Source organism: Athene noctua, chromosome 5, assembly GCF_965140245.1.
Source record: "Athene noctua chromosome 5, bAthNoc1.hap1.1, whole genome shotgun sequence".
NCBI classification, from domain to species: domain Eukaryota; kingdom Metazoa; phylum Chordata; class Aves; order Strigiformes; family Strigidae; genus Athene; species Athene noctua.
In genome coordinates this window covers 626,569-653,752 of record NC_134041.1, presented here as the reverse complement: position 1 = coordinate 653,752, position 27,184 = coordinate 626,569, and the positions used below count along the sequence as shown (strand labels likewise).

The following is a 27,184-nucleotide window of genomic DNA, read 5'->3' as shown; positions in this document are numbered from 1 at the left end:
CCCATCCGCATCCGCCAGCATCTTGTCCGATTCAGGGAGCGCGGATGAAGCACTAAAGACGATTCCTAAAAGATCTCTGTGCCTGCCACTTGGCCCCAGGGCCACGGCGATGGCCCCAGCCTGCTCAATCCACCTCTTGGGGGGCACCACAGGAGACAGCGACGGCACTGAGCCCGGCTCGGAGCAGAGCCTGGCACTGAGCCCGGCTCAGAGCAAACCCCAGCACTGAGCCCAGCTCAGAGCAGAGCCTGTCACTGAGCCCAGCTCAGAGCAGAGCCCGGCACTGAGCCTGGCTCAGAGCAAACCCCCGCACTGAGCCTGGCTCAGAGCAGAGCCCGTCACTGAGCCCAACTCAGAGCAGAGCCTGTCACTGAGCCCAGCTCAGAGCAGGGCCCGGCACTGAGCTCAGCTCAGAGCAAACCCCAGCACTGAGCCCGGCTCAGAGCAGAGCCTGTCACTGAGCCCAGCTCAGAGCAGAGCCCGGCACTGAGCCCAGCTCAGAGCAGAGTCTGTCACTGGGCCTGGCTCAGAGCAGAGCCTGTCACTGGGCCTGGCTCAGAGCAGAGCCCCAGGGAGACCCGGCGGGCAGGCTGCTCTAACGGCACAGTGCAAGGCCAGGGCCATTTCTCTGCACCTGGAGATGGGACCCCACAACTGGAACCTGGTGCAAGTTCTGCGAAAAGCTCAAACTAGGAAGCTCAGCTGGCTTAACACATACAAAGAGGTCACAGATGACCGGTTCCACCAAAGGATGTGCCGGGAGGTGCAAACAAACATGAAGAACAAAAGAATTAGGAACTTAGTCTGAGCCAAGTGGACTCCATCTATTCAGTTCAGCCTTGTTCTTAATACATAAATGCTTCTGAAAAAACAGGGCTGTGCCGTTCCACTACCTCACCTTAAAAACATTATGCAGCCACATCAAATAAACATTTCTGGTAACAGATCCCTCATCCCATTAGGTTGAACACATTTCAAAAAAATATCGTGTTAATGACTCTGTAATCAAACGAGAGCCAAGCAATTAGGAAATCATCCTCACAACTGAACCTTTCAGAGAGCAGCGTGCTACGGGCTGGCTTCTCTCTCTAGCGACAGGAGGGATGTCAGGAAGACAATGGCAAAACGATTTGTCAGAAGTTTCCAGCTCCCAATGATTTCTTCATCAGAAATTAGATAATAACCCAGCGCTTTGAGGGAGGAAATGCCATTAACAACAACATGCCTACTGGCTATTTTCAGGCTCAGGGGGGTACAGAACAAGGTGAGGCCTCTCAGATCAGGACTGGAAGATAATGGATGCACATCAGCCATCTTTCCAGTTTCATTAGCATGTAGATGCAGCAGACTTAATTCCTTCGTGCCTTCCCAAACACTAGACCCGGAGCATGCCATATCTGAACTAATGATGAAAATTCATCCTTTGGGAAAACTGAATTTATCAACACCTAAGACTATAAACCATCACTCACCGGCCAGCTCAACACTGGGATAAACACCGGTCAGCTTACAGCCTGGCCCAGGGCCGGGCCCGGCCCTCCCGGCTGCGGGACGATCACCCGAAGCCCAGCGGGCACGCAGCAGACACCAGGCACCCCGAGCCACGCGGCGCCAGCCTCCTGCACACCCAGCAAAGCTGGACTTACTGCAAACCGTTCACCACACCGGAATTTTGGATTAGGTTGTTCTAAGCGGCGTCGCAAATTTTTTCTGTTTCTGGCTTATTCTGTCTCGTTTGATGTCCAGCACACATAGAGCTCAGGGAATCAAACGTGAAACTGCAGATTAAAGTTCAGCTTTTGCTCCAAGAACTGAAAGATTAAATAGTGGATTAACAGCAGACTAAAACTGAGAATGGGAAAACGTATATCAAATATCTACAGGAAAACCGTCAGAGTAAGTTTGGGGACAGGGGAAGCAGCAGATCCCTCCCTGGTTCAACCGTTTACAGAGACAGATGAAGCACTTCAACGCACAGCAGCAACAATAAATCATTACCAGCCAGTATGTAAGCTGTCCCACAGACTTCTCCTATTGTTTATTTATGTCATTTGAAGCGTGTACAAAATACCCACAAGAAGTTGTTTTATCATTTCCTCAGCAGAGCAAAGAGGGTTTTTTCAAGCTACAGCCCTTAAGCCAAATGCATTTCCATACTGAAAAACCGTGAATTCACAGGTAAGTATCCGTGTTGTCACCTTCATCCTTCCCACTCATTTACAAAGGAAGGGAGAGCTCAGACGCTGGAACTCCTGGCATCAGGCCTTCTCACCAAGCAGCAGGGTAGGCACGGGAAAGACACGTGCCTTTTTATCACAAACGGCAAAAATTCTGTGAGCCCAAAATGCAGCCGCTTGTTCCTAGTGAAAAAAATTAATATACTCACTCAGAAGAGTTTTCCTCATGAAGAACTCATACTTTATTCAAAATATATATTGCTCCTCAGGAATGCAATTACACAAGTGTAAAGACAAACCAACTTCATTTTTGCATCTTCACGTAGTATTATTCACCCGACGTGGATGGAGCTCCAGCCCAGCACCAGGTGAATCAGTATTCACAACATCGTTATTTCAGAGGATGGATATTTTAAGTGAAAAAACAATACAGCAAATGCCCCACATTCCTTAGATACAGGCCGTGTAACTGAACTGTGACCAGACCTCCTAACTTCCTTACAACAGACTCTGACCAGCAGCCTGTCGACAATCAAGTATCAGATTTTTTTGAAGCGGAAACAAGGGGTTTCCCTTCAGTGTTCAGCGAACTTCCTCCTGATAAGCTCTCTGCTTTGATTCATCCCTCAGAGATCCGGGAAAAGCAGCATACAAAGACTCCATGAAAGGCTAGGGGTTCAGCATTAAAAGGAGAATTTCAGATAACGGAAGGAAAAACGCAGGCATTTGTTACAACACTGCGTCTGAAGTCCGGCGTGCCCACAGGGCAGAACAAAGCCCAGCAGCACTGACTGTTTCGGTAAGCAGCAGCGCTGTGCTCCCGACACCCCCCCGGCACACCGCAGCCCGAACGCCACACCAAGCACCCCGCTAACCCCTGGCACCCTGCCACCGTGCTCCCGTTTTATTCACCCAGCAACTGTCCAGCACAAACACAGTGAGCTGTGCTTAACCCGTTCTCTCTGCCCGAGAGAGGGGCCGCATCTCGGGCTCGTCACGGAAGGAGAAGGGACACCCCTCCGTCAGGCGGGGGTGAGGGACCCCTCAGCTGCACACACAGCGCGGGAGCTTTCTGCTGCCTTGAAACCACCATTTCCACAGAAAAACCCAACGCGGGGACTTACACTTAGTTAAATACACCACGGTGTAAGTAGTTTTGCTCTACTATCGCGCTCCTGGGAGCCTCTGCCAAGCGCAGGCAGCGAACAGCTCTGCTTTCCGCGCTCAGACAAAGCGCACACCTGTGCAGTACTGCCGCGCGGTACGGACGAAAATCTAATATCTCCTGGAACCAGCTATCAGGTTAAGTGATTATAAAATACTGCTATTAAAAGTACGAATAACCACACGACTGAAATAATTTCACACTAAATTATTACCATGAAGATTTGAATCCAGTAATTACTCCAGACTTGGATTATCTTAGCGAGCGCAAACAGCAGCGTTTGCGTTAGGAAGTCTGAGTAATGATGGAAAAGTTCAAAACACAAATTCTGTTGGACTGCAGCAATATTTCATTGCAAGCATTAGGGTCCCAATTATAGCTTCAAAGGCTTGCTGCAGTTAAAAAGAAATTGGTATTATTGTCAGTAAACCATTAATTACTTTGTATCTCTAGCAGTTTCCCCAGTGACTTGTAAATGAGCATGTATTTTTAATCACCCTGTGAAAACTGTGTCAGCATTCAGCGGTGCGGGAGTTACAGGACACCTCTCCTGAACGATGTTTATTATATACAGTGTCACAGGACGCACGAGTCAGAGATTGACAGCGCAGTCAGCAAGGGCGGATCTACCACAACACAATAAAAAGATTTCCCAGCTTCAATTCCTTTTTTCCAGCCCAGAAAGCAGGGATTGTCCCGTGGCCAGTAACTCCTCCTCAGGAAGGGGACCCAGGAGGGCTGGCTGGTTAATGCGTGAGGGCTCCCCGCTCCAGCAAGCGCCACTCACTCTTCTGATTTAAGGCAGAAAACATTTGCTCGATGTCTAGGGCACTTTTTAATGGAATCGGGGCGATGCAGTTTTTAATTGGTCTCATGAAACGCAGCTGACTGACAGGATTCATCACTAACGCACATTAACCGGCAGGTAAGAAAGGGGGAATCTGCACTAAAACCCCCGCCAACAGCAGCGACTCTTCACCTGCGGTAACCAACCCGTGTCTTTACGGCTGCACTTGGGATCCGGGAACTTTCTGTCATTTTCTCAAGAGATGTTGTCAGCAATGAAAACACGAAGAAAAGAGCAAAAGCGCAGTTCTAACAAAACAGACTGTTCCTCAGAGGAGCAAGCAGAGCCCGCGAGGCGGGCAGAGGCCTTGGGGTGCGCAGGCTCTGGTTGGGGCTGTCGGCACAAGCGTCGCAGGGAAGTCTCTGGCAAAGCAGCAGCCAAGCGTTCACTTTTTTTTTTTCTTTAATCTTCTCTGTCAGCGGTTTACAATAATGAAAAACTATGGATTTCTGTGACTTTTTTTCCTTCCTAAATTCTTTTTGTCAGTGGCTCCTATGGTGCTTTCACAGCTCCTTTTTGTTGTAAGATTCATGTATAAGGAGAGCTGCCAGAACGGGCCCCCCTTTCCCTCTCAGCGTTGGGTCTGTGCCCCCGCCCGGCAGGCCCAGACGAACCCCACAGACAGAGACCCCAGCACCGCGACAACTGCTGCCGGTGGCTGCGGGGGACCCCCGGTAGCACCGAACCCCTCGGGGCAAGGGGGTCCCTCAGCCCGCGAGGGCCGGGCCCCGGGAGCCCCCGCGGCTCCGTCTGTGGGGGCCTGTTCCTCAGGGGCCGCCCCTCCGGTGACCCCCGGGGGGCGCGGCGACCCGGGGCGGGCTCCCCCGGCGCGGGGCCCGCGGTACAGGCGCTCCGCCCTCCGAGCCCCGCGGCTCCTCAGCCGCGCCCGGGCTGCGGCGGGCCGAGCCCCGGCCCGGGGGGGCGCGGGGGGGCGGCCGCGGGCAGGGCCCCGCCCCGGCTCTTCCGGGCGATGGGGCGGCGCGGCGCGGCGCGGCGGGAGGCCGCGGCCCGGCGGCTGGCGCGGCTGGCGGCGCTCAGAGGTGCGGCGGGGCCCGGCCCGGCCCGCGGGGTCCGCAGCGGCCGGGCCCCGCCTGACGCCCCGCTGTGCCCCGCAGGTCGGGCCGCCCGCCCCGGCGAGTTCTGGGACGTGGTGGCGGTGACGGCGGCCGACGCGGAGCAGGCGCGGGGGTACCGGCAGCAGGTGGCCGAGAAGCTGCGCGGGAGGGAGCTGCCGCTGGGCGTCCGCTACCACGTCTTCGCGGATCCGCCGGGACGCAAGATCGGTGCGCGGCGGCGGCGGGTCCCTCGGGGGGGGCGGCGGGGCCCGGGGATGGCGGCCAGCCCCCCCCCTTCTCCCGTCCCGCCGGCCCCGGGCCGCCCCCCCGCGGCCCCGGCCCGGGGTCGGGCGCCGGTGGGCGCAGGGGGAGCCGCCGCGGCCTGAGCGCGGGGCTGGGCCCGGATCTGCGCGTCCCGCACCCGCGGGCCCCGCGGCCCTGCCCTTGCACCGCGGCGCCTCCCGCAGCGCGGCCCGGGGCTGCGGCGCCGCTAACGCCCGATCGCGGGTGCGGAGCCGCAGCTGCGGCTCGGCCGGGCGCTGCCGGCGGCCCCGGGGGGCCCGTCCCGGCACCCGGTGTAAGGTGGCCGCGGCCCTCCCGCGCCCCCCGGCAAGGCCCGGGGCGTCACAGCCGGTGCGGGTGCGCGGCGCCGCCGCTGAGCCTGAGGGGCGGAACTCGGGGTAACGCGGGGCTCCTGAATTCATCTGCTCGGCCCGAGTGCTCACGTTTAGACAGCTGGAGCGTGTCCGGATGCATTTACCCAGTGAGCGGCAAAACCTGGCAGGACCTGACGGTCCAAACGCCGTCCCGCAGCTCCTCATTCCTGCTCGCTTCGATGTAGGAAGTAACGATTCTCAGTTCCGTATCTGCAGCGCGGAGTAATACGCAGAGATTAATTTTCGGGTATCTAGCAGTTTTAAGCTGTAGGAGCGCATAAAAATATCCCCAACCCTTGCCTCGTGTCCCCAAGCTGCTCCCTCATTTGCACACTGTAAATGTCGGGGGTACTCGGAGCGCTCGCCTCAAGTCCTCAGCGAGCTGTGTGCCGCTTGCCTCCTCCTGGGTTTTACGGTGAAGTTACGGCCGGGCGGAACGGTGAAATGCCTCAAACACGGGGCTGTTCGCTGAACGACTGGGAGGGGAAGACGTGGTCTGTTCCCAGGAGCTGCCTGCTCTCGGTGCCCGAGCCCCGAGGCTTCCAGGGGGACTGTCGGTCTGGGGGGACCATCCATCCCGAGGGCCTGTCCGTCCGTCCGGGGGGTCTGTCCGTCCGGGAGGTCTGTCCGCCAGCCCCTCTGCGTCAGCTCGTCCCACACGGGGTGGTGGAAGGGCCGCTCGGCCACAGCTTGTTCAAGAAATTTCCAGTAGGTATCTCTGCGTCCACTGATGCTCAGGTTTGTTTAAAAGATCGTCCCAACAGCCAAAACAACTTTTGAAAACTAAATGACAGGTTATTTTCTGCAGCAGAAGGCAGCATTTAAAACATGCCCCCCGGTCACCCCTCCGCGGCGCCAGAGCCCGGTGTCCTTCACAAGTCCGTGCCGGTGGTCTTGGTGCTCTTCTCAGCAGATACTAAAATGTTTTTTCTTTAGGAAATGGTGGATCAACACTTCACGTTCTCCAGTGCCTGGAGGATCTGTATGGCGATGAATGGACATCTTTCATTGTGCTGCTAATCCATTCTGGTAAACGCTGTGCCTTTTTCTTTCTGAATACGATGGCAGAGGAGTCAGAGTTGTGAAATACGGTTCCCTCAGTCATCCCAAGTGTGTCTGATCCGGTGGTTTGCATTTAGATTGATACTTAAACGGTATTGCTGTCACTTAAGTGTTTCTTCTCGGCACTTAAGTTGTCCGATCAGGCAGTGGAGAAGGAAGTGTAATTCAGAGTGTCCAAATGAAGCTTCTGCTTGAAACAGCCCCTGAGGGAGCGTGGCCCTCTCGGGGGGCTGGGGGCCTCTCGCTGCAGGCAGACTGAACCTGTCGGGGTAGGCAGAACACTCCCCAAAGGGCATCACTTCTGTGTGGGAGAAGGAGAGTAACCAGGTGATAACAAGTCACCTGCCCAAACCACTGCTTGTTCGAGTCACCTCTGACTTAAAATTCCGGGCAAGGGTGCAGGAGTCGTCCTTTTTTCAAGCAAAAAGCAGGCGTTCTTTGCTTTCCTCTCTAGCTGTAGACAAGTGTCCATATTCCAGCTCCGAAGCAAACTAAAGGGAATGAAGTCAGCCACAATTTTCAAATAAGCTATTTAAGGCATGCTGGATTTTGGACATAAGGTCAGATCTGCTTTGAGAAATGTTGGAAGAATGATTGATGATTTTCTTTAGATCTGTCATTTTTTGAGGAATACTTAGTGTGTTACCAAGCTGGGTTTGGGTTTTTTACACCTTTGTGTGTATGTGAAAAAGCTGTGTAGGTTTAGGCTTTGCTTGCTTGTGGACAGCATCTCTGTGCGATTAAAGATGTCTTTGTTGTCAAGGTGGTTACAGCCAACGTTTACCAAACGCAAGTGCCCTGGGAAAGATTTTCACAGCGTTGCCTTTCGGCGAGCCCGTTTGCCAGATGCTGGAGCTGAAGCTCGCCATGTACATTGATTTCCCCCGCCACATGAAACCCGGAGTTCTCGTGACGTGTTCGGATGACATCGAGCTGTACAGCACCGGCCCCACGGAAACCCTCACCTTTGATAAACCCGGGTTTACGGCCTTAGCTCACCCTTCGGATTTGGCAGTTGGCACCACGCACGGAGTGTTCGTTTTGGATCCGTCCAGTTTTTCGGGGGAGGGAGGCCTGGAGTACGCGTCTTGCCGGCGCTTCCTGCACAAGCCCGACGTTGAGACGATGCGGCGGTGCGGCGCGGTGTGCGTGAGAGGGGCCTCTGCTCCGCCAACCTCAGAGTGTGTGTATACAGACAGTATATTCTACATCGACCAGAGCGCTGCAAAACACCTGCTGACGTTTTACAAGGAGGTGGGCACGCTCTGCTGTGAGATAGATGCCTACGGTGACTTCCTCCAGGCCCTGGGGCCCGGAGCCACTCACGATTACACACAAGATACCAGTAACGCCACAGCAGAGGAGCCGGGGCTGGTGGAGGTGCGGCGGAAGCTGTACTCCCTTCTGAGGGGAACGGCGCTCAACGTCATCGTCCTGAACAACTCCAGGTTCTACCACATTGGAACGACTCAAGAGTATTTGTTTCATTTTACAGCCGACAGCAAACTGAAATTTGAGCTTGACTTTCTGCCTGTGGCCTTTAGCGCCTTCTCGGACAAAGCTGCGATCTCGGGCCGATGCGGCAGCGTCATCCAGAGCGTGCTGGAGCCTGGGGGTCGGGTCGGGCCCGGGGCCGTCGTTGAGTACTGCCGGATCGGGCCCGGGGCCTCGGTGGGGCAGGGCAGCATCGTCAGCGGGGCGTGCATCGGCCCGGGGGCAGACGTGCCCTCTGGCTGCCTCCTGAGCTCACTGAGTGTAAAGGTCAGCGGCCAGGTGAGGTACGTCAGCATGGCCTTTGGGGTAGAAGACGACTTGAAAAAGAGCGTGAAATTGCTGTCAGATGTCCATTCACTCCAGTTCTTTGGCGTGGGCTTACTGGAATGCTTGGCCCTCTGGGGTGTAAAGGTTTCAGAGCAGCTCTTCTCCGGTGAGAACACGCGCTTGGGGTTGTGGACTGCTAGGATTTTTCCTGTTTGTTCTACTTTAAGTGAATCAGTTAGAATGTCGTTAAAAATGTTAAATTCTGTGCGGCACATGTCAGCTTTTGACTTGAGTGGGTTTCAGCTCTTGTCCGTTGAGGAAATGCTCACCTACAAAGATGTAGAAGACATGCTGAAGTTCAGGAAGCAAATTTACGATGAAATTTGTCAACAGAAACAGAAAGAGAAGTCTGATTTGTAGAATGAACAGTACTTGAACAAATTCCCTGGCTTCGTTTGTGGATGATTGATTGCTTCCCAGCTTGTAAAAATCATGAGAAAAAAGTACACAGATCTTTTCTCTGATTTCGCTGAAGAAGAAATAATGAAATTGCATTAACGATGTTGTTGCGGCATAACACTAATAATGCAGCAAATGCAGATAAACGTGGTTTTTTTTGATGAAAGAAGTAATGAAATATTCCAGATTCCTGAAAACACTAATTGTTGACTTTTCTTGGGGTGCCAATTATTATGTTTTGTAGTCTTCGTCAGCAAGAATATGATACCGAACAAATTCATTAGGAATTGCTTTAAAAGCTTTCCAGAGTAGGACACTAGCTCCAGCAACGTGGAATGATACAGCGATGACACGTTTCTCTCTTTTTGAGCTTCAAACGGGTAGAGACAAAATCATTAAAAGTACTTTTTAAATCAAGACATCCTGTCTTAAGTATTAATCATTTTATTTCTATATTTTTCTTTATTTTTTAATTTTTTTACACTTTCTTAGCCTTCATCAGAGGAAGAACGTTTGCATGAGAGATCATTCTTTCCCTTGTGACTAACACTGTTGGGGTCAAGACCTGTTAGCTAGACGTGCTGATGATTTGGGGTTTACTGTTAGAGTCTGGAAGCTGGTACTTCGATGGGCAGATGCCAGCTCTGTTACCCACAGAGTGCTGGGGTGTGCCACGGGAACACCTGCGTTGCCTGTTTCTCTGAGCTGAGCTCTGGAGTCCTTGGAGCGAGGTTTAGCCCTGGGGCAGAGCAGAGGGGTGCCGAGCAGGGTGAGCCGCCGGTGGGCTGGCACCACCCTGCACCTCCCCGGAGCAACGGCAGCCTCTGGCTCCGTGCCCCCTCCCCACCCGTTACCGACAAGGATCAGCGTTTCTGGTTTAGGCCAGAGATCCAGCTCCAAACAGAGAAGTACACGGTTGCACTTTCTGGCCAGGCCTGATCAAAACGGGAAGTGCCTGGTTTTTTATGTGTACGATTTCAAACGGACTTTTCTGTGTTCCCTGTTCCCACCCCCCTCTCAAACACACGGGAGCTGTGCAGGAGGCGATGCTGCTGCGCCGTGCCCTGGGCTCTGCCATCCTTCTTCAGCCAGTCAGTGTGTACTCTAGTGCTACCAGGTGGGAAAAAGCTTCTTCATGCTGTTTATGTTCAGATAGCTCAGATCATTTATATTTAATTTTGCTTCTATAACACCTGCATTTTTAATTTTTCCATTTTGTGCTGTTTTAAGGGTGCACTGTGTATTATATCAATGTAATTTGACCGTAAACATAACGCAGCTTTTTCTCTGGCATTTATCTATGGCTGTTCATGTTTTATTTAGTGTTTCATTATAACAGTGTTTGTCTCCCTACTGACTGAACTCCCCAATGCCACCTCCAAGGCAGTGGTGTAACGGCTCCTGAATGTTACCCGAGCTGGCTTAACCTTCACCAGGCTGCAAGAGGCTTAGTATTGTTCCTGAAGGTCTCTTCTGAGCAAGAAGAAGTACAAAGGAGCTAGACATGGAGGTTGGGAATTGCTGAGGTTGACTTCAAAGGAACAAGGAGAATTTCTCAGCAAATGGACGTTTTAAAAGTCGTTATAAACCACTAGTTTAACAGCAGAAACGGCAGTATGTTTGAGAACGCTGAGGTCTAAGAGAAATAGATAAAGTCACAAAGTAAAACCAGCCGTAGAAGGTGGAGCAGGAGTGGTGGTTTCTGTATCATCCTGTCTGCATGGCCTGTCCGTCTGGTGTTAGACTGTGCAGAGCGTTTGGGGGAAAACAAAGGGTTGACAGAGATTGCATCTTCAACTGGAGGCCAAACTGTGTTTTGAAAAGACTTCCCTGATTGCTTCACCTGGTAAACAAGCTTCCTGGGTGGTTAGTAACTGTAAAATGAAGTCGCATTCTTTTAATGTGATTATTCCCTTTAACTGCCATAATTGCGTTTATTCTGAATTCCCCGAGTGCCATGTATTGATTTCATTGCTGAAAGCAACCTGGATAGAAAGGGAAAATGGATTTGCTTCTGACACACCAGTAATGGGGACAAAGCAGGAGGTGTTACACAAGAACTCTGTCGCTCTGAGGTTCTGAGTGACTGTGGCGGCCGGCGGGGCGGTGACCCCACCGGTGAGCCCGTAGCCTGGCAGCAGCAGCCCTGGCTAGCCCCGGCTCGGGCTCCTGCGGCGGGTGGGGGGAGCTGGGGGTGCTCTGAGCACCCACAGACAGTAAACGCTCCCCGAGCCCCACATTGCACAGCGGGTGGGGACGGGGAACCGCGCGGGGCTGCTGTGCCCAGTCCTGCTGTCACGGACCCCAAGGGGGAAACTCCCGTGAGGATTTGCTGGAAGTGCCCTTCAGCCCCGGCCGGGGAGCGCGGTGGCACCGCCGGCAGCGCAGGGGTGTCGGCACCCCCGCAACGGAGACGGGGGCAGCATCTCCCCTTCGGCCACTGCTCGCCCAAACGGTGCCAGCGGTTAAACCCCGCGAGGGGCCGTCAGACCCGGCTTCAGTTCTGCCTCTTAAAGCACCTGACGGAGTTGAACAGCCTGTGGCTAAACACGTCAGTGAGGGGCTAGAAATATTTTCTTAACCTCTCCGTAAAGGCCTAAGACACCTCTGTTTTGCAGGCCCGCGGAGCAGGTGGCGTCCAGCCCCATGTGAGCTCTCGGCAGCGTGTCCGTGAGCTGCCCTGACGGGGGATAAAACACTGGGATCTTGAGGCAGAGAACTTCATTTAAAAAATCTGTTGTAATGCAATAAGAGCAGATTTGATTTACTAGATAAGAAACATTAGACTCCTTCAAGTCTTTACGCCACTCCACGCTTTCCTTTTGTACTAAATATTTTTGTCTCTAATTTTAGAAAGCAGATTTCGGTCAATGTGAGCGGTAGGTACTGCCAGCAGGCTGAAGGAATTCATTCCATAGGGATGGAGTGTCTGGGTTTGTACTATTTTTCATTTTTAAACGACAATCAAGTTTAATGTGACATTTTATGAAAAACATTTTAAAATATCTTTAATACAGAGCTCTATTAATTATTTCCCCCCATGTTGTTATACCACATGGGGTTATGTGTGTGCACGTTCACCCACACGTTCTGTAAATTCAGCCTTGGACTCCGCGCTTCGGAATAAACACTTTCATGGGTAAGCCTCCACTAATTTCCACTGAGCCCCAGGAAGCGCGTGTTTGCCCATTGAATTTCTAATGCATCCATAATCCTTTGTGGTCTTTCTTACTATCGATAAAATTATCATCGCGAAGTACAAGATTAGAAAGTTTATGGAAATATTCAGAGAAAATGGACTGTGCTGTAGAGAGTATTAGTGCATAAAGATTGGTAATGGTATTGGCAGTCCAGGCATCCATCTGCCAGGGGCTGGTGGAGTTTAAAAATTGAAGTACACATCCATTGCACCTTGATGAATTCTGCTGAAAGGATTTGGTAGACATAAGGCATATTTTTCTGCAGGCTTTCCTGTGAGTTTTAAATGCTGAAACATGGCTTTGCCCTGTCAAGCTACAGAAAGTAGCTAGTTTTGTTGATTTTCCCGTACTGGCTTCAGATTAAAATCTGAAAACCTGGAATGAATACCCTGTTTGATTCAAGTCACTAGGAGTTTTACTTTCAATTTAAGCAGCGGCCAGGATTTTGCCCCTGGCAAGCACGTGGCTGCAGCAAAGGTTTCCAGAGCCCACCAGGGATGGAAATCTGGAGCAGCACGAGGGCTGCAGAGCTCTTCGGGCACCCCGAGAGCGAGTGTCCCAGCCCTGCACACCGGATCTTATTAAAATCAAAGAGTCCTCAGGCTGGACACTTCCTGACAATAATAATCTCGGTCTGATACACACATTATGTGTCTGTATTCTGTGTGCATTGCATCTCACGAACTTTAGTTAATCTTCCCGTTTCACAGTCTGCTGTTAAGGTAGATGACAACAATTTTCTCCTGCAACCAGCTGGGATAAACCGGCCCCATGGAAATTGAAAGTCTTGTGTGAGGCCACATGGTAAAACTTATCGGCAAGATAATAGTAATTACGGGGCTGCTGGTTTCCAGCATCAGATTCTGAAAACAAGACCGTCGTGGATCCTGGCCCACGATTCTCCTCCGGTCTGAGTAATAAGGGAGGCAACGCTGAAAATGCCAGGGTAGGACCCTGTAAGAACAGGAGGCAACTGCTGAAATGTGGAGTTTCGTCTTGATTAAAGCTTATCAAGACTCCGAGATGGATGCAGTTTTCATATGGGCCTCTAGATCATTGCCTGGCTCCATCTATCCTGAAATGCAGCTCAGGCTGGTACAGTCTCAAATAAAGCCAAGATGAGTGTTTAATGATTTTATTCATGTCAGCTTTCTTTATTTAATTAGTTTTGCTGTGTAGTGCAATAATAGGTCTCATAATGAACATCATCTTAATGATTTCCCTGAATGCTTTGAGAGCATGCTATAATGAACAGAGATTTAGCTATACTGTATATATTACACTATGAAATTTGAGAGAGGAGGATTATTTCAGTAACCTTTTAGGCAGGAAATTGAAATCTGAGAAATTGGGCACTTAAAAAAGAACACAAGGGAAGGCAGCCGAAATAAAAATGAGCAGCTGAAAGGTATCTGTGCCAGAAGGATTTGGGGAACTGACAAAAGAAAGTAAGCTCCAACAATCATTTGGATCTGCATAGAAATGTTCTTGACTTGGACAGGGAGTTTGTGCTGGAGCTCAGCGGTTCCAGCCTCCTCGTTCCTAAATCTCTGATGCAACAGCTTCATTTTCTGCTCTCTGCACATGTGGAAAATTAATCCCTGTGCAAATGTCACTGCAGTATTGTGAGAACGAAAATAGCAGTACTGTTCATCTGCACGCTCCTTTTAATCCATCGCCACAGAGAAGCCCTTGTAAACACCTGTTTCCTTATATGGGCTACAGAGCAACTTGTACTTGATTTTCATTAAAATGCATATCCTTGTAACGCCCGTTTCACTCTCTGTGACATATCTGAATATCCCCAGAATGACACTGAGGTGTGTAGGACCAACTTGCAGCCTCTCAAAGTTAAGATATAGGTATGTTCTCATTAACTTGAAATAAAAATCATGTCAAAAGAGTTTACCCTGTAAAGCCTCCCCGTGAAGGGCATTCAGAGCAGAGATGGGTGCCTGCCCTGCAGGCAGCACCCGCCGGCTGGGGGAGCGGGCAGAGCCCCTCGCGAGGCGCTGGAGCTCTTCTCGCCTTCCCTAGGGACGGCGGGACCTGCGGCGCCAACGCCAGACAGAAAAGGGGCCTCCCCAGGGCAGCTGGAGGCGATCCCGTGATTTTTACCCAAACTGACAATCTTCCAGTTTGGGCTGTTACCGCGCATCCAGGCCCCGAGGTGACGGCAGCTGGAGCCCGGCCGCTCCGAGGTCCTGACGCGTGTGGAGCAGCCAAGTCACGGCCACGGCCAGTCCCTCACGGGATCGGGGTGCTGCCGGCCCCCTGCGGGCCCCGGGCCCCAGCGAGGTGGGCAGAGCGGGCAGCGCTGCGCCAGCCGGCAGCTCCACGGGCGGAGGACGGAGGAGCCAGCGGGCACCGAGCCACAGGGTCCGGGTGAGTCGGGGCTCAGAGGGACACGGTTACATCCTTACAGCCTCGGCCGCAGGGGGTTCTTTCATAAACCTCAAAACTTTCACCCAAAAAGGAGAACACGACAGGTTTTATTATCGCTCCGGTGGAAACTGAAGTGCTTTTGCCCAGATCACGGTGCAAGAGCGAAAAGTCAGAGATGTGTCACCTCCTGCCCGTGGGGACGCTGAACAACGCGCGGCCGTGGCGAGTTCCCGCCGCAGCCCCGGCTGGCCCTGAGGTGTCCCCCAGGCTGCTGGCCCCGGCACTCTGCTGGTGGCCAAAACCCTTGTCTGCGGCTGCACAACCACGGCTGGGCTGTAGGTACTTGAGGAAAAACAACCGCCCCGGGGCTGATGAAGGCAGTGGGAGAGGGGAGACGGGCGCTGCATGGCCGGCTCTTCCAGTTGCTTGGCAACCAGATGTGGAGGATCCCTCACCAGGCTGGTGGTGCCTTTTTGCAAATATTTGGTTGAATATCACAGGACATGTTGTCAAAGCAGTTCAAAGTCTTCCGGAATGCATCCTTGGTTTTGTGTGTAAATCAGTGCAAATAAATGGGTGAGCTCGTGCTGTGTCAGGAACCACCACCCAGGGCACGGCTGTTTACAGTGGGATGCGGCGAGTTGAAGACGTTATGGATGTGTATTATATTTACATACCTTCTTGCCTGAGAGCCTTAACTGAGGAAACCAAGAACAGAACAGCTGCTGAGGTCGATCAGCACACTTTAAAGATATAAATATATATATATAATATTGTATAAATATACGTGTGTGTATATAAGCATACATATACAAGTATATGTATACAAATAAAAAAATAAAAAATAAAAGGAGGATAAACGACAGGTACAGAAACCAGCATGAATCCCATAACCCCCTGGGACAATCTTGTCAGGTGGTTCCATCTGAGAGAAACCCCAGGGAAATGGATATGAGAAGGGTGGACAGTGAACGAGCAGAGCTGTGCTAACCTGTGGGTTGCTGAGGAGGTGAGTTTGTGCCCGTGAGAAGCAGCGTTATTGTGCTGTTAACCGATCTTTCACAGACTCTTACAGGGGTGCACCTGTGCACACAGTCAAGACTAGTTTAGGCAGGGTTTGTTTGCAGGTGTGTGCACACACATGGAGCCCGGTTTGCTCAGGTCACCCTTCCAGCTAGCCAGAGCACAGGGGTTTTACTACCTCGCTGTGACACTGGGTCTGAGATAAAAACCTGACAAACAGGACGGATCAGACCGGGCGTGGGGTCGAGTGACGTATCTGTGCAGATCCCAGACCTCGGCTGTCCTGTACGCGGTCTGCGTGGAACATGCACACAGCAGCAGGATTGTGTCCTCGTTCGTTTCTGGAGAAATTCCACGCCGAGCCGGGGCAGCGGCAAAGTGAGCTCAAGCATCTCGACCGTGTGCCGACGGGCGGTGAGCACCCGGCCCCGGCTGTCGGCTGCCCCCAGCACACTCTGCTCGTAGCGTGCGGGGGGGATCCTGCCTGGGCCTGGTGTGCCCGCAGGGGAAGGCACCGAGCTCCCCACAGCCGGCGCATTGCCTGCCCTGATGCCCTGGGACTTCCTTAGAACCACGACGTGCACAGGCTTGGCCCAACTGCAAAAGGCCGGCGCTGCGCGAGGGCAGGGCTGGCCCCCGCTGGGTAACACGCCCAGACACCCCAAAGCCGTCGCCAGCTCCGTACCGTTGTGGGGTGAGACCGTCCCCCGAACTGGGGACCCCCCGCGGGGATCCTGAAAGTGTGCTCGGGATTCAGCTGCTTAAAGTCCTGTTTCTCTACAGAATTGGTGCCAAGCTGCCAGATTACCCGCATCCCACCAGCTTTAGGTGTTTTAGGTATTCAACGGAATAAAGCAAAGGTTTCTGTCGAAACAGAGAGATTTTTAAGCAAGCTGATTAGCTACTTTTAGTATTTTTTTACGGTTGACAGCACAGACCGTTTTGCTCTGTGTCATTGTTGCATGACATTCCATTTGGCACAGGGTTTATTTTTAGCCAGAGACTATCAAAAGTATTTTTCAGTAGGACTGTCACTGCTCCTGAACAAGGAATCATATTACTCCAAGAACTTTGCTGAAACAAAGAAGATATATTGGACAAATGGGAAATTATAAATCTAGACCAACCCAAACTTGCACTGGTAATTAATGTTGCTTTTTTAACTGCAATATACCATACATCCATCGACAAGGAGCAAGTGATATTTCAGGGAATAACTCATTGCTAATTTACTGTTGTGTTCGAGGAGAAGGTATTGTGTTGTTCTTGGCTTTACAAGAAGAATGGCTTAACCCAAATCGCAGTCTCTAGAAGCAGACAAAAAGCCAGGAAACTAAATTTCTGTGTGCAAACCTATAAGATCATATTAACATAGATTATTATGTTGATTTAACTCATACTTCATCCGAAAAACTTTTAAACTTCCAACCTTTTTATGCTGTGTCTCTATGCTAAGATCTAGGATATAAGAGCTACCAAATGCAACATAAGGTTAAAGATTTCTCTTGCTCGAGTTAAAAATATTTCTGATAAGGATTCCTATGTATTGGTGTCTATGAAATCAGTGTATATTTGTCTATATTGGTTTTGGAAAGAACGGTTTAATAGCTGTAATATTTTACACTTTCATACTTTAATATAAAAATATATGAAACAGTGTACAACTGGATGCTTAAGCAGCAAGTGCTTTGGTTACTGGGATATTATGATTTGAGTTCCTGTTTTTTATAGGTTTTGAAGTGCTTTATGAATCAGGATTTTTTTTGTTGTTGTTAGATGAATGGAAGAAGAAAGTGAGTGAATCGTATGCTATAATCATAGAACGATTAGAAGATGACCTGCAAATCAAAGAAAAGGAGCTGGCAGAACTGAAGCATGTCTTTAGGTAAAGTATGCTGGAAATCTGTTTGTTAATTTCTTTCAAACAAGTATTTGCTGTTAAACAGTATTTTCAGTTTCAGGTGTTTTCTTATGGAAGGAGTTTCTCCCGTATGGAATGCATGTTCTTTAAGGTCTATTTTGGGGAACGTGTCGTTACAGTTCTGGGCTAGAGTCCCACCGTATCGTACCAAAATTAGGGCCATTAATTACTCATGCCAATATTTTACAACAAACACCTCTATATTTTTGTGAATTAATTAGCTTTAATGGGACGTCTATGTTGTGTGGTTTTCAGTTTTGCTAATGTGTTTCTTCAGACAGGAATATTGCTGAGGAAACATATTTTAAACAAACACAAAAGCAGATTATCCTCTGAAAGCGGATTTCAGATTCGTGATTGTAATCACTTTCTCAGGACAGCAGATGCTAACACCCAAGTTCACCCAGCCGAGTAACGTACTTACACGTTCAGTATCTGAAAAGCTCAACTGCAGAAAACACCCAGCTCATTGACTGTGAATAAGTAAGGAAAATGATCAGGTAAATCATTTCAGACATCGAAACCACTTGAAAAAATAAGGGATTCTAATCAGAAATAAATCACAAGCTCAGAAAAGCCAAACTGGTGGTATGAATTATTCATCACGCTTCCTTTCAGCCAGTGTAATTATCACTGTCTGAGCCTGTTAAATGAACGACGGCGTTGGCCTTTCCCCGCAATGCGCTGGCCGCTCTGGCTCTGATCCAGGAAAGGACTCGGTACTTGCCTCATTTCAAGCCTGTTTAGTAGTCAAACTAATTATCTTAACAAATAGGAGCCTGAGTACTCTTTATTTTAGAGAAGCAACACAACTGAGTAAAGGGTGAAAGTGCTGAATTCCTGCATTAGCCATAAGAATAAAGAAAAAACTTCTCTCCGAGGTTATCAGCCCTTCGGCAGCTCAGCCTGTCCCTCTGTCCCGCTGCCCACCTAAGCCTGCAGGACGTCAGCCCAGCTCCTCCTCGCAGGTAGGGCACTGCTCCTTCCCACCGGAGTGGGGACTGGTGGTACGGTTACGCTGCTGCGCTGGGAGGACTGTTTTTAGTCAGGCCTGGGAAATCAGCCAGTGATTTCATTCCCAAAAGCTGCCTTCATCCATGGGTAATGAAATCAGTCAGGGTCTGTGAGCATCTAAACCCCAGATATGGCCTGTGTAAAAAATCACTCTTGACTATATGAGAAACTTTCCTGCAGCAGCGGTGGTTATTTTTGGAAGAGTTCTCATCTCTGAGGTAGCAGAGGAATTAACAGGCTTTTTTTCCCATTCTTAAAACAAACCCATTTATTCAAAAAATTTATGACTGAGAAAGCAGATGGTTAATGGAAGATAAGGCAAAGGAGGTAATTTGCCTGATGGAAAGGAAATAAATATCTGTTAAAGTCCCTGCTCTGAAAGGTTTGGGACATAACCGGGGCAAAAGTGGCAGAGCCCAGCAGAGGAAAGACCCGTCAGCGTCCCCGTTCGTCCTTAGGGAGCGCAGGGCAGGGGGTTCTTGTCCAGGGCCATCGAAAAAAACGGTTCCAATAGCCAGAAGTAAATTTATAAGTATCACCTGTCCCTTTCTGGGTAAAGAAAGGAAGGGAAAAGAAAGCTGCCCCTCTTCTATTCCCGTATCTCAGAGCCACCAGTGCAGTGGTTTACTGAAAAGAGCACCCTAAAATAAAAGGGAAGAATTTTGTTTCCCCAAAACATGCAATTAATTCTTAAGAAAGGAATTAGGAGGACACGCAGATAAAACTGAGCCCTGAGTGCAGTCATCTGAGCTAGTTTTCTGTTTCAGTGTAGGCCTTTTAATCACTGCTTTTAATATATAAAACTTTCCTTGCAATATTTTCCCAGAAAAACATCAAAATTTTGCCAGTTTACAAGAACTTCAATCATGCTAAGACTGAATGTCATTAAGAAAACAAACTGAAACTTTTTATTATTATTTTTGAAACTGGGAGAAGAGGAAAAATTAAGTATATAGCTAAAAAGGTAAAACCTGGAGTTTTAACCACACATTAAGTGCCAGGAATGTGAATTTTTAACATAGTTCTAAGGATGAAAATTGAAACAGGAGAAATGGCTTTAGAGCACGACAACGATGTGTGATTTTGAGACTTGCAGAGTTCATCCTCCAGCCAAAGCAGCCCACTCCACCCCGCAGTCACCGCGGGGCGTCGATACGTGGGGTCGTGCGTCCACACAAACCCAGCGTGTTTCAGCAAAGACCAGGCAACTGAGGGACTTGTTCCCCAGAACCGGGGATTCATGTTTCCCCTCAGCTGCCCCTGAAGGAAAACCTGAAGAACAGATGAGCCTTGTATCACTGCCATTAATCACACTGTGTCAGAGAAGAGTTGCACACAGATAAAACACATTTGAAGAATGAGATTTTATTTTTACTGAGCAAAACATTTTCCACATTAGTAAAGTGGAAGTGGTAGATGCAGGGCTGTCAGCAAACAAAGGTAAACGTGACTATAATGTGTGAAAAAAAGCGGTTTACACTTAGGACATAAAAAAATTAGTTTCCTTGATACGTGATACCCCTCTAAGGAATGCATATGATAATCTAGACTGATGTAGGAATTGATCATCTCACTGAAGCAAAGGTTTTGGCAAAATGAATTCAGTATTTGCTTTTATAATTAAATGCCATGCTCTATTTTTATCAGGCCCACACCCTTTCTAAATCAGGCACCGTTGCTGAACATTACAGAACACTCAATACTGACAACAGGCAGTCAGGAGTTCCCATCAGAGGGGTCTTGCTGATAGAAAAAGTATCTTCCAAAAAGTGATTTTTCATGAGAAAAAAAATGGTCAATATTTCTCACACGGGAAATATTTAATTTTTACGTAATTAATACTTAATTACAATTTCACTTAATTTTAGTTTGAATCCTTAGGTTATTTACTTACCAGTACAACCCCTGGTCTGTCCGTACCTCACGCCCCATCCTGGGGTGGGAGCCCCTCGGCCCGGCCGGCCCTCGCGGCAGCGGGGTCACAGCGCTGGGCGCTGGGGGCACCCGTCCCGGGCTGCCCCCCCGGGGACCCCCGAGGGGACCCGTCCTGAGAGCGCCCCAGCCCCGCCCCGCGGCGCCGTTCGATGGCTCCCAAACCGCCCCGCTAATCTGGAAAATTAACCGCCACGTTCTGGAAGTTCAAATTGTTGCTCTCAAAACAAAACCCAGAAAAATGTGGTGGTTTAACATTTCCAAATTATTTCTGCCACACTTCATGAAAAAAAATATGAAAACACGGGTTTTATTCCTGGTTTGGAATGATAACACACATTGAATAAGCAGGATTTCTTTTAGGATAGACCTAACAGAAGCAAAGAAAAGTCTCTAGCTTTGTCTGCATTTTAAATTCTATTTAAAGAATAAATTATCGAAATATTTATTGAAAGAAAAGGCCTAAGTGTCCCCTTGCTTAGCAGGGCTCATCTTGCTAAAGGGAGCTTTGCATAGGTTTATATTTTGAAGGGAGAGAGTAGTATTAAAACTTTATTTTTAACTGTAAACCTGTTAAATATGTTTAACAGTGCCAGTCAGTGTAGATACCCAAATCTAAGTGTTCTGCTGAGCCGTGATCATGGGCGTACCGACGCTGAATGGAAAAAACCCAAACTTCTACTGACAGACCAACATCGGCATTCTCCACAGAAATATTAATGGCCACGTGTATTTAATTTTCAACGACTGTAATTACTTAGAACGTTTGACAGAGCAGTTACAAGTCAATCTGTGCTAAGGGAAAACTGAGAGACTTGAGGACAAAAGCTACAACGGTCGAGTCTAGTGATCCTTTAACAGGCTGGAAGGAACAATAGAGGGATTGTTTTCCTTCACACTTCTCAGAGGTTTTCTTCATTGTTTAAAAAATTAATGAGACATTTCAGGCATTCCAAGTTTTTCAAGTAAAGCCATAACGCTGTTTGGCAGGATTTGTAACCAGAGGTGGGTACAGCTCCAGCTGAGGGAGGTTACTGCTCTCTCACCACCTCATGGCCATTAACCAGAGGACATAAAGATGTCCAGGCCCGCTCTCCACAAGCTTGTGCAAAGACACTCTTCGTGTTGCTTTGGAAAACCAGAAGCACCTTTGGGTTGCTACTCCTTCCCTTTGCTGCCAGCTTTTCTGGCTTTATTTGATGAAGTGCTTTGCTTTTGAGCTTTAGCAGGTGTTGTACGACAGGAAAAGGAGAATGGAAATTAATGAATTATAAAATCGCATAGGTGGTGACATTTTTATATATGTTCTTTTTTTGTGCTGAAAAAGAAGAGAGCACCAAACACAAGTGCCGAGTCTCTTTTTAATAAGACTTAGTATGGATCTTATTGAAGAGTTATTATATTAGAGATGTATTAATAATAATTCATTTTAATTATTCTTTTAATCCTTGTGTGGCCCGGGAAGCACTATGAAATCATTAAACTATATAAAAATGTTACACTGTACCAAAAATGTGGGAGAAAATTGAACGTTAAATTGAGTTTCATGCTCCTGCCCCTCACCTCAGGCTCCCACAGACCTTCTCAGGGCTTCATCTGCCATTAGAACTTCAAACCCTCGGCCAGAAATGGAACTTCTGGAAAGACTGAATCATTCCCCAAAATGCTTTAGAAACATCCTTCCTCTAACCACTGCCAAATCTTTGTCTGAGCCCTGGTTACCTCCCGTCCGTGTATGTGCTGCCGTAGTGCTTTCCTGTGAACGCTTCCATGTACTGACTGTATATAGTGTTTCTGTCATCCCACTTGGCCAACATAAACTTACTTTCTGAAAGGCTCTTTCTGGTTTTCTTTTTACTTAGCTTGTTTGCCTCTAGTTCTGTGCACGTCCTGCTTGTCATTTTAGAAAGAATACATAGATTTTTAAAACACTTCTTAGTCATTATTGCATCAATAAATTGGTTTTGTATGAATTATTTATGTTTCTGAAGAGTCTTTCCACTTTTTTCGTCTAGTTTAGCTGAATTTAGAATGTATATACTGTGACTGAACAGCAGGATTGTTCAGAAAATAATAAATTTGGACTACTCACTTGACATCAGTAAAGTATTTCTAGATTTACAGCGTGTAAACTGGGTATAAATTTAGCCCTGTCTCAAAAAAAGTACATTGAGATTTCTCTTTTAATTTTTTTTCCGAATGAAAGAAACTGTGCTAAAGGACGAAAACAGTAATCATCTGTAAAATCTCTTTTTTCAGCTCTGATGAAGCCTTCTGCAAAGTCAATTTAAATTACCGCACAGAAAATGGGCTCTCTCTCCTTCATTTATGTTGCGTATGTGGGGGTATGTATTTGGAATCTGATGTTCTTTAGACATTTTATTTACATGGCCCCTGACCTGCTCTGGCTGATAACGGTCGGGAGGAAGGTGTTCCCAGTGAATTTCTCTGCGATGCCCCCGCTGACGGCTGGGCGAGCAGCTGGAAGCCTCACTCTAACCCCTGTCGCCAAGGGGGTTGAGTCAAGTCACACTGGACACCACTGCTGCTGAGCTTCAGCCCAGGAAAAGTTTGGGCTGATAAAGCACCGTGTTTTACTGTTTACAGATGTTCAGCTACCTCCGAATGACTTGCCATATGCACGAGTTAATCAGCCCCTACTCATCACAGAGCATTGCTCCACATCTCTGTGTTCTGTACGTGCTGGAGCCTCCAGGACAGGGCCCCGTTGTAGCAATACTTTGCCATACATCTCTTTTCCTAGTATTTTCTTTCATGGTGATTAAAAGCATAATTCAAATGCTTTGGTGAAAAATACCAGCTGAATAGAATTTTTGCAGACAGCAAATCAGCGTACAAAAAGAGTGCAAGATGTCTTCTGGGATGTTCAGCGAAACGCACTAATGGTGGAATTTTCCACTCCCGTCACACTGCTGCTCTGGTGTCCGCATAGTGAGCCACTAGTGCACACACACACTTTGCACTTTTTATACAATTTTCAGCAGAAATTGGCTGAGAGGCAAAGAGAATTTTACCCTGAGGGTGCAGCTCTGCCAAGCACCTACTAATGCCATCACACCTGATCTGCTCAGCCCTGGACACTGCCTTGAGGGAGGACCTGGTCCTGCACTGCTGAAAACTGAGTGGAGCTTTACTCTGAATTTCAGGGAGTGCAAGGTCACATCAAAGGTGACATCGGTACCTGTCAACATTAGAGCGAGCGGTGGGGTTGCTGAGAGGAAGGTTAAGAAAACATACAGTGTTAATTAATTAGGGATGGCATGTGAGCTCTGGAAGGAGGGAGAGGAGCTGTTAGATCCAGCACTGTCCTTGTCACTGTCACGAGTATGCAGAAGGCAGATACATTTTTATATCACCGCTGTGCATCGGAAGGGTAGCAGGAGGGCTACTTGCCCATGCTGACGGCTAGCCCCCCTCAAAACCACTGTCCTGAAGAAGGCTGGGTAGAGGGGCAGAGCAGGGCTTCGGTCCTGAACGGACAGAAGAGTTTGGTGTCTGAGAAACCAGAGATTCGGGAAGCATCTGCTCATTTCTGGAGTTCTTTGCATGGTCTGGATGTGAGAAAAGGAGTTTGCATCTTTAGAATGTTAACGAATCCTAATTAAAGGGCCAACAAACAGTGAGCCAGTAGATGGCCAGACCTGCAGCAGATAAGGAGGTGGTGCCCAGTTCCTTTTGGAGTTTCACAAGATACATTTTATGACTTGCCCCAGGTCAGCAGATGAGCTACCTATTTCTTTTTGCTTTCACACAGAAGTTTCCTACTTCATCTGCACATTCTTTTCTGTAAATTACTTTGTTTTCCAATTTTCATCCCAAAGGTAACAAGTCACATATTAGAACTCTCATGCTGAAAGGACTGCGCCCGTCCAGATTAACCAGAAATGGATTTACAGCTCTGCACTTGGCCGCCTATAAGGTAAATTATTTCTAATAGAACTGATGAAAAGAAATCAGAACTGAGCAGCTTATTTGTCAGAACTATCTAGTTGAACTCTCTAGTTGCTACTTTGGGTGAAAATCTAAATCTCACATTTACAGTGCGTGGGAAATGGCCTATAAAAGCCCGTGCATGGGAAACCAGCAGGTGCTTTCGCAGTGTCCATGAGGATGTGACACTGCTTTGGAAATATTGATGAGATCCTGCAATGCAACTCGAGATAGAGGACTGTTCTTTTTATTACTGTAGCTATTAATAGAAACAATCTCAAAGGATTTTATTTGACAACTTCTCTCTTTTTTGCTTCTTTTTTGTTGTTCCTCCTCAAGTTCCGTATTCAGCTTCAATGTTAATTTTCTTCACTATTGTATTTATCTTTTAAGACTCAACAATAGCAGTAGCAAGGAATAAAGGGGACGAAGACAGCATTTTCCTCAAGGATTGTTATGATTCTTATTTTGAGATGGAGCATCTTAGAAACTTAATCCATGCATAGAGTAGCCCCAAGGGCACTTAGAGGGAGCTCAGATCAAATGTAAGAGTTCCTATTGCAAACTGTTGTCTTCAACCCTTACACGCCCATAGGTGCCACGAGGCCGTAAAGCCTCTCCCCTGCAGAGCTCCCACGGCAGGGACCGCTCTGATCCGCTGCACGTGCAAGGCCCGGGCAGGTTGAGTAGGTCGGCACCTCTGCGGAGTTCTTCCCTCTGCGGCAGGAGGACACAGACGTGGTCGATGGTCTCTAATGCCAACACCCAGTTCCAAAGGCAGCAGGGATCGTCGCAGTCCTTCTCCTCCAGCAGCTCCCCTGCGCAGGAGGAGACCGTTTGCCTTTGATTAGGAAATAACCCGCTGATCGGGGTATTTGTCCAGAGAGAAGACCAAAGTCTCTCTGAAGGAGAACTCGGACTCGTTGTGCCCATCAGCAAGCTGTGGCTGTCCTGGGGCGAGCAACCAGCTCTCCACGGAAAGGGACGGGGGGGTGAGGATGGGGGGCGGGAAGGGGAAGCCTAACACGGGCCATGGGATGCACAGTCGTGAGTGTTATTTGTGTGAGGAGGACACCGAGCCCCCGGTGTAGCCATGGTTTAGCTATTGGGGGGGAGTAGGAGTGGAAAGAAAGAAGAGCTGCAAGCAGCAGCTTGTGTGATCTTGTCTGAAGGTGAGAAGAAAGACCCTGCCCCATTCCCAGTGCTCGCTATGGACTAGCTAAGCCAGCTCCTGGCTCCAGAGGCTGGATTCCATCACTCCCACCACCAGAACTCTGAACTTGCCCCAGGTGCCTTTAGAGTGATCATTAGATCGGCTGAAAACTCAATCATGAAGCCAGAGGCCTAAAAGTTCTGAGATGCTGGGGATGCTGGGGATGGCTTATGCTCTGCAGCCCCGTGGCTTAACCCCGTGTGCTCGCACCATGAGCCACCTTCCTCTCCTGGGGACGATAACGAGGCCCTGGCACAGGCTGCCCCGAGGAGCTGTGGCTGCCCCCTCCCTGGAAGGGTTCAAGGCCAGGTTGGACGGGGCTTTGGGCAACCTGGGCTGGTGGAAGGTGGCCCTGCCCGGGGCAGGGGGTGGGACTAGAAGATCTCCAAGGTCTCTTCCAGCCCAAACCGCTCTGTCATTCTGTGATTCCATAATCCAAGCACTTGCTATACATTACGTTTTGTCTTGGAATCCCTGTGTTAGTTTCATTTTACAACCACTGGTACCAATTATCTATGCAGGCTATGAAACGATGACAGTAATCAAATACAAAGTACATCATGGGATGAAGTGATGGTTTACAGCAACCATAAAAGAAACTTTCCCCCATGTGCCAATAATTAGCCAATTGCCTAGAAGAATTTGTCTGCCTTTATTTAATGTCAATCTCAGTAAATGGTTTCCAATTAATAATTTAGCTGAAAAAAAAAAAAAACCACCTTTGTCTAAAAAGAGCTTTATAACAGATTTCTAGGATGTTTTCATTACTTGGGAATAGTTCTGGTTTTGCTATCAAATCTTGGTTTGTCTGTTTTCCCTGCACTGTAAAGTTAATAAATCTCATGCATCCACTTAGGCACAGGACTGTATCAGAACTTACTTAATCATTCCGGTCATGTGATACAAGATCCAATATCTTCAGGTTGCACAAAGCTAAGCAAACTAGTGTGAATTTTGGGATGTAAAATAAGATGCAATACAACATTTCTCTCATAAGTGACATTTTAAGACTTAAAGATTTACCGTGAGTTACCCGGTGACAGATTTTGTTGCATTATAGTTCTTTCCAAATAAAATATAAAGGAGCCTAGAGATACCTCAGAAACAATAAAACAATGTACACCGAGACCGGGCAGCTTCTTGTGAAATTCCTTGACATCTGTGTTCTGAATTTTGCATGGCATTCCATAAAACAGGACTGGGACAACTGGACTGAGTCACTAATTAGAGCAGAACATTTCAAGGCAATTCAAACTCAGCCTGTCTTCCCAGGCTGCATAATACCCAGCCCATTATGCAGCCAAATGCCACGTTTCAAGCTCCAAAACTATTTGATAGGGAGTGATATAAACTTTACTGTCCA

At 48.7% G+C, this 27,184-nt stretch overlaps 2 protein-coding genes across 8 annotated transcripts in view; both read left to right on the top strand.

Annotated features, from left to right (window-relative positions):
* Positions 1-5,139: 5,139 nt before the first annotated feature.
* Positions 5,140-10,479, top strand: FPGT (fucose-1-phosphate guanylyltransferase). Its single transcript, XM_074905979.1, has 4 exons — positions 5,140-5,229; positions 5,305-5,472; positions 6,837-6,929; positions 7,726-10,479. Exons 1-4 carry the CDS (start codon positions 5,160-5,162, stop codon positions 9,141-9,143), a joined length of 1,749 nt encoding a protein of 582 aa, XP_074762080.1. The 5' UTR covers positions 5,140-5,159; the 3' UTR covers positions 9,144-10,479.
* Positions 10,480-16,795: 6,316 nt separating this feature from the next.
* TNNI3K (TNNI3 interacting kinase) overlaps positions 16,796-27,184 on the top strand; it is an 82,648-nt gene continuing 72,259 nt past the window's right edge. For all 7 annotated transcript variants that reach the window (XR_012633652.1, XR_012633653.1, XR_012633654.1 and 4 more), the window contains exons 1-4: positions 16,796-16,931; positions 17,567-17,675; positions 22,917-23,002; positions 24,500-24,597. Coding sequence is in view for 4 of the 7 variants with exons in the window: in XM_074905978.1 (XP_074762079.1) it covers positions 16,892-16,931; positions 17,567-17,675; positions 22,917-23,002; positions 24,500-24,597 (333 nt within the window). In the remaining 3 variants the exon portion in view is untranslated. The remainder of the gene's footprint in view (positions 16,932-17,566; positions 17,676-22,916; positions 23,003-24,499; positions 24,598-27,184) is intronic.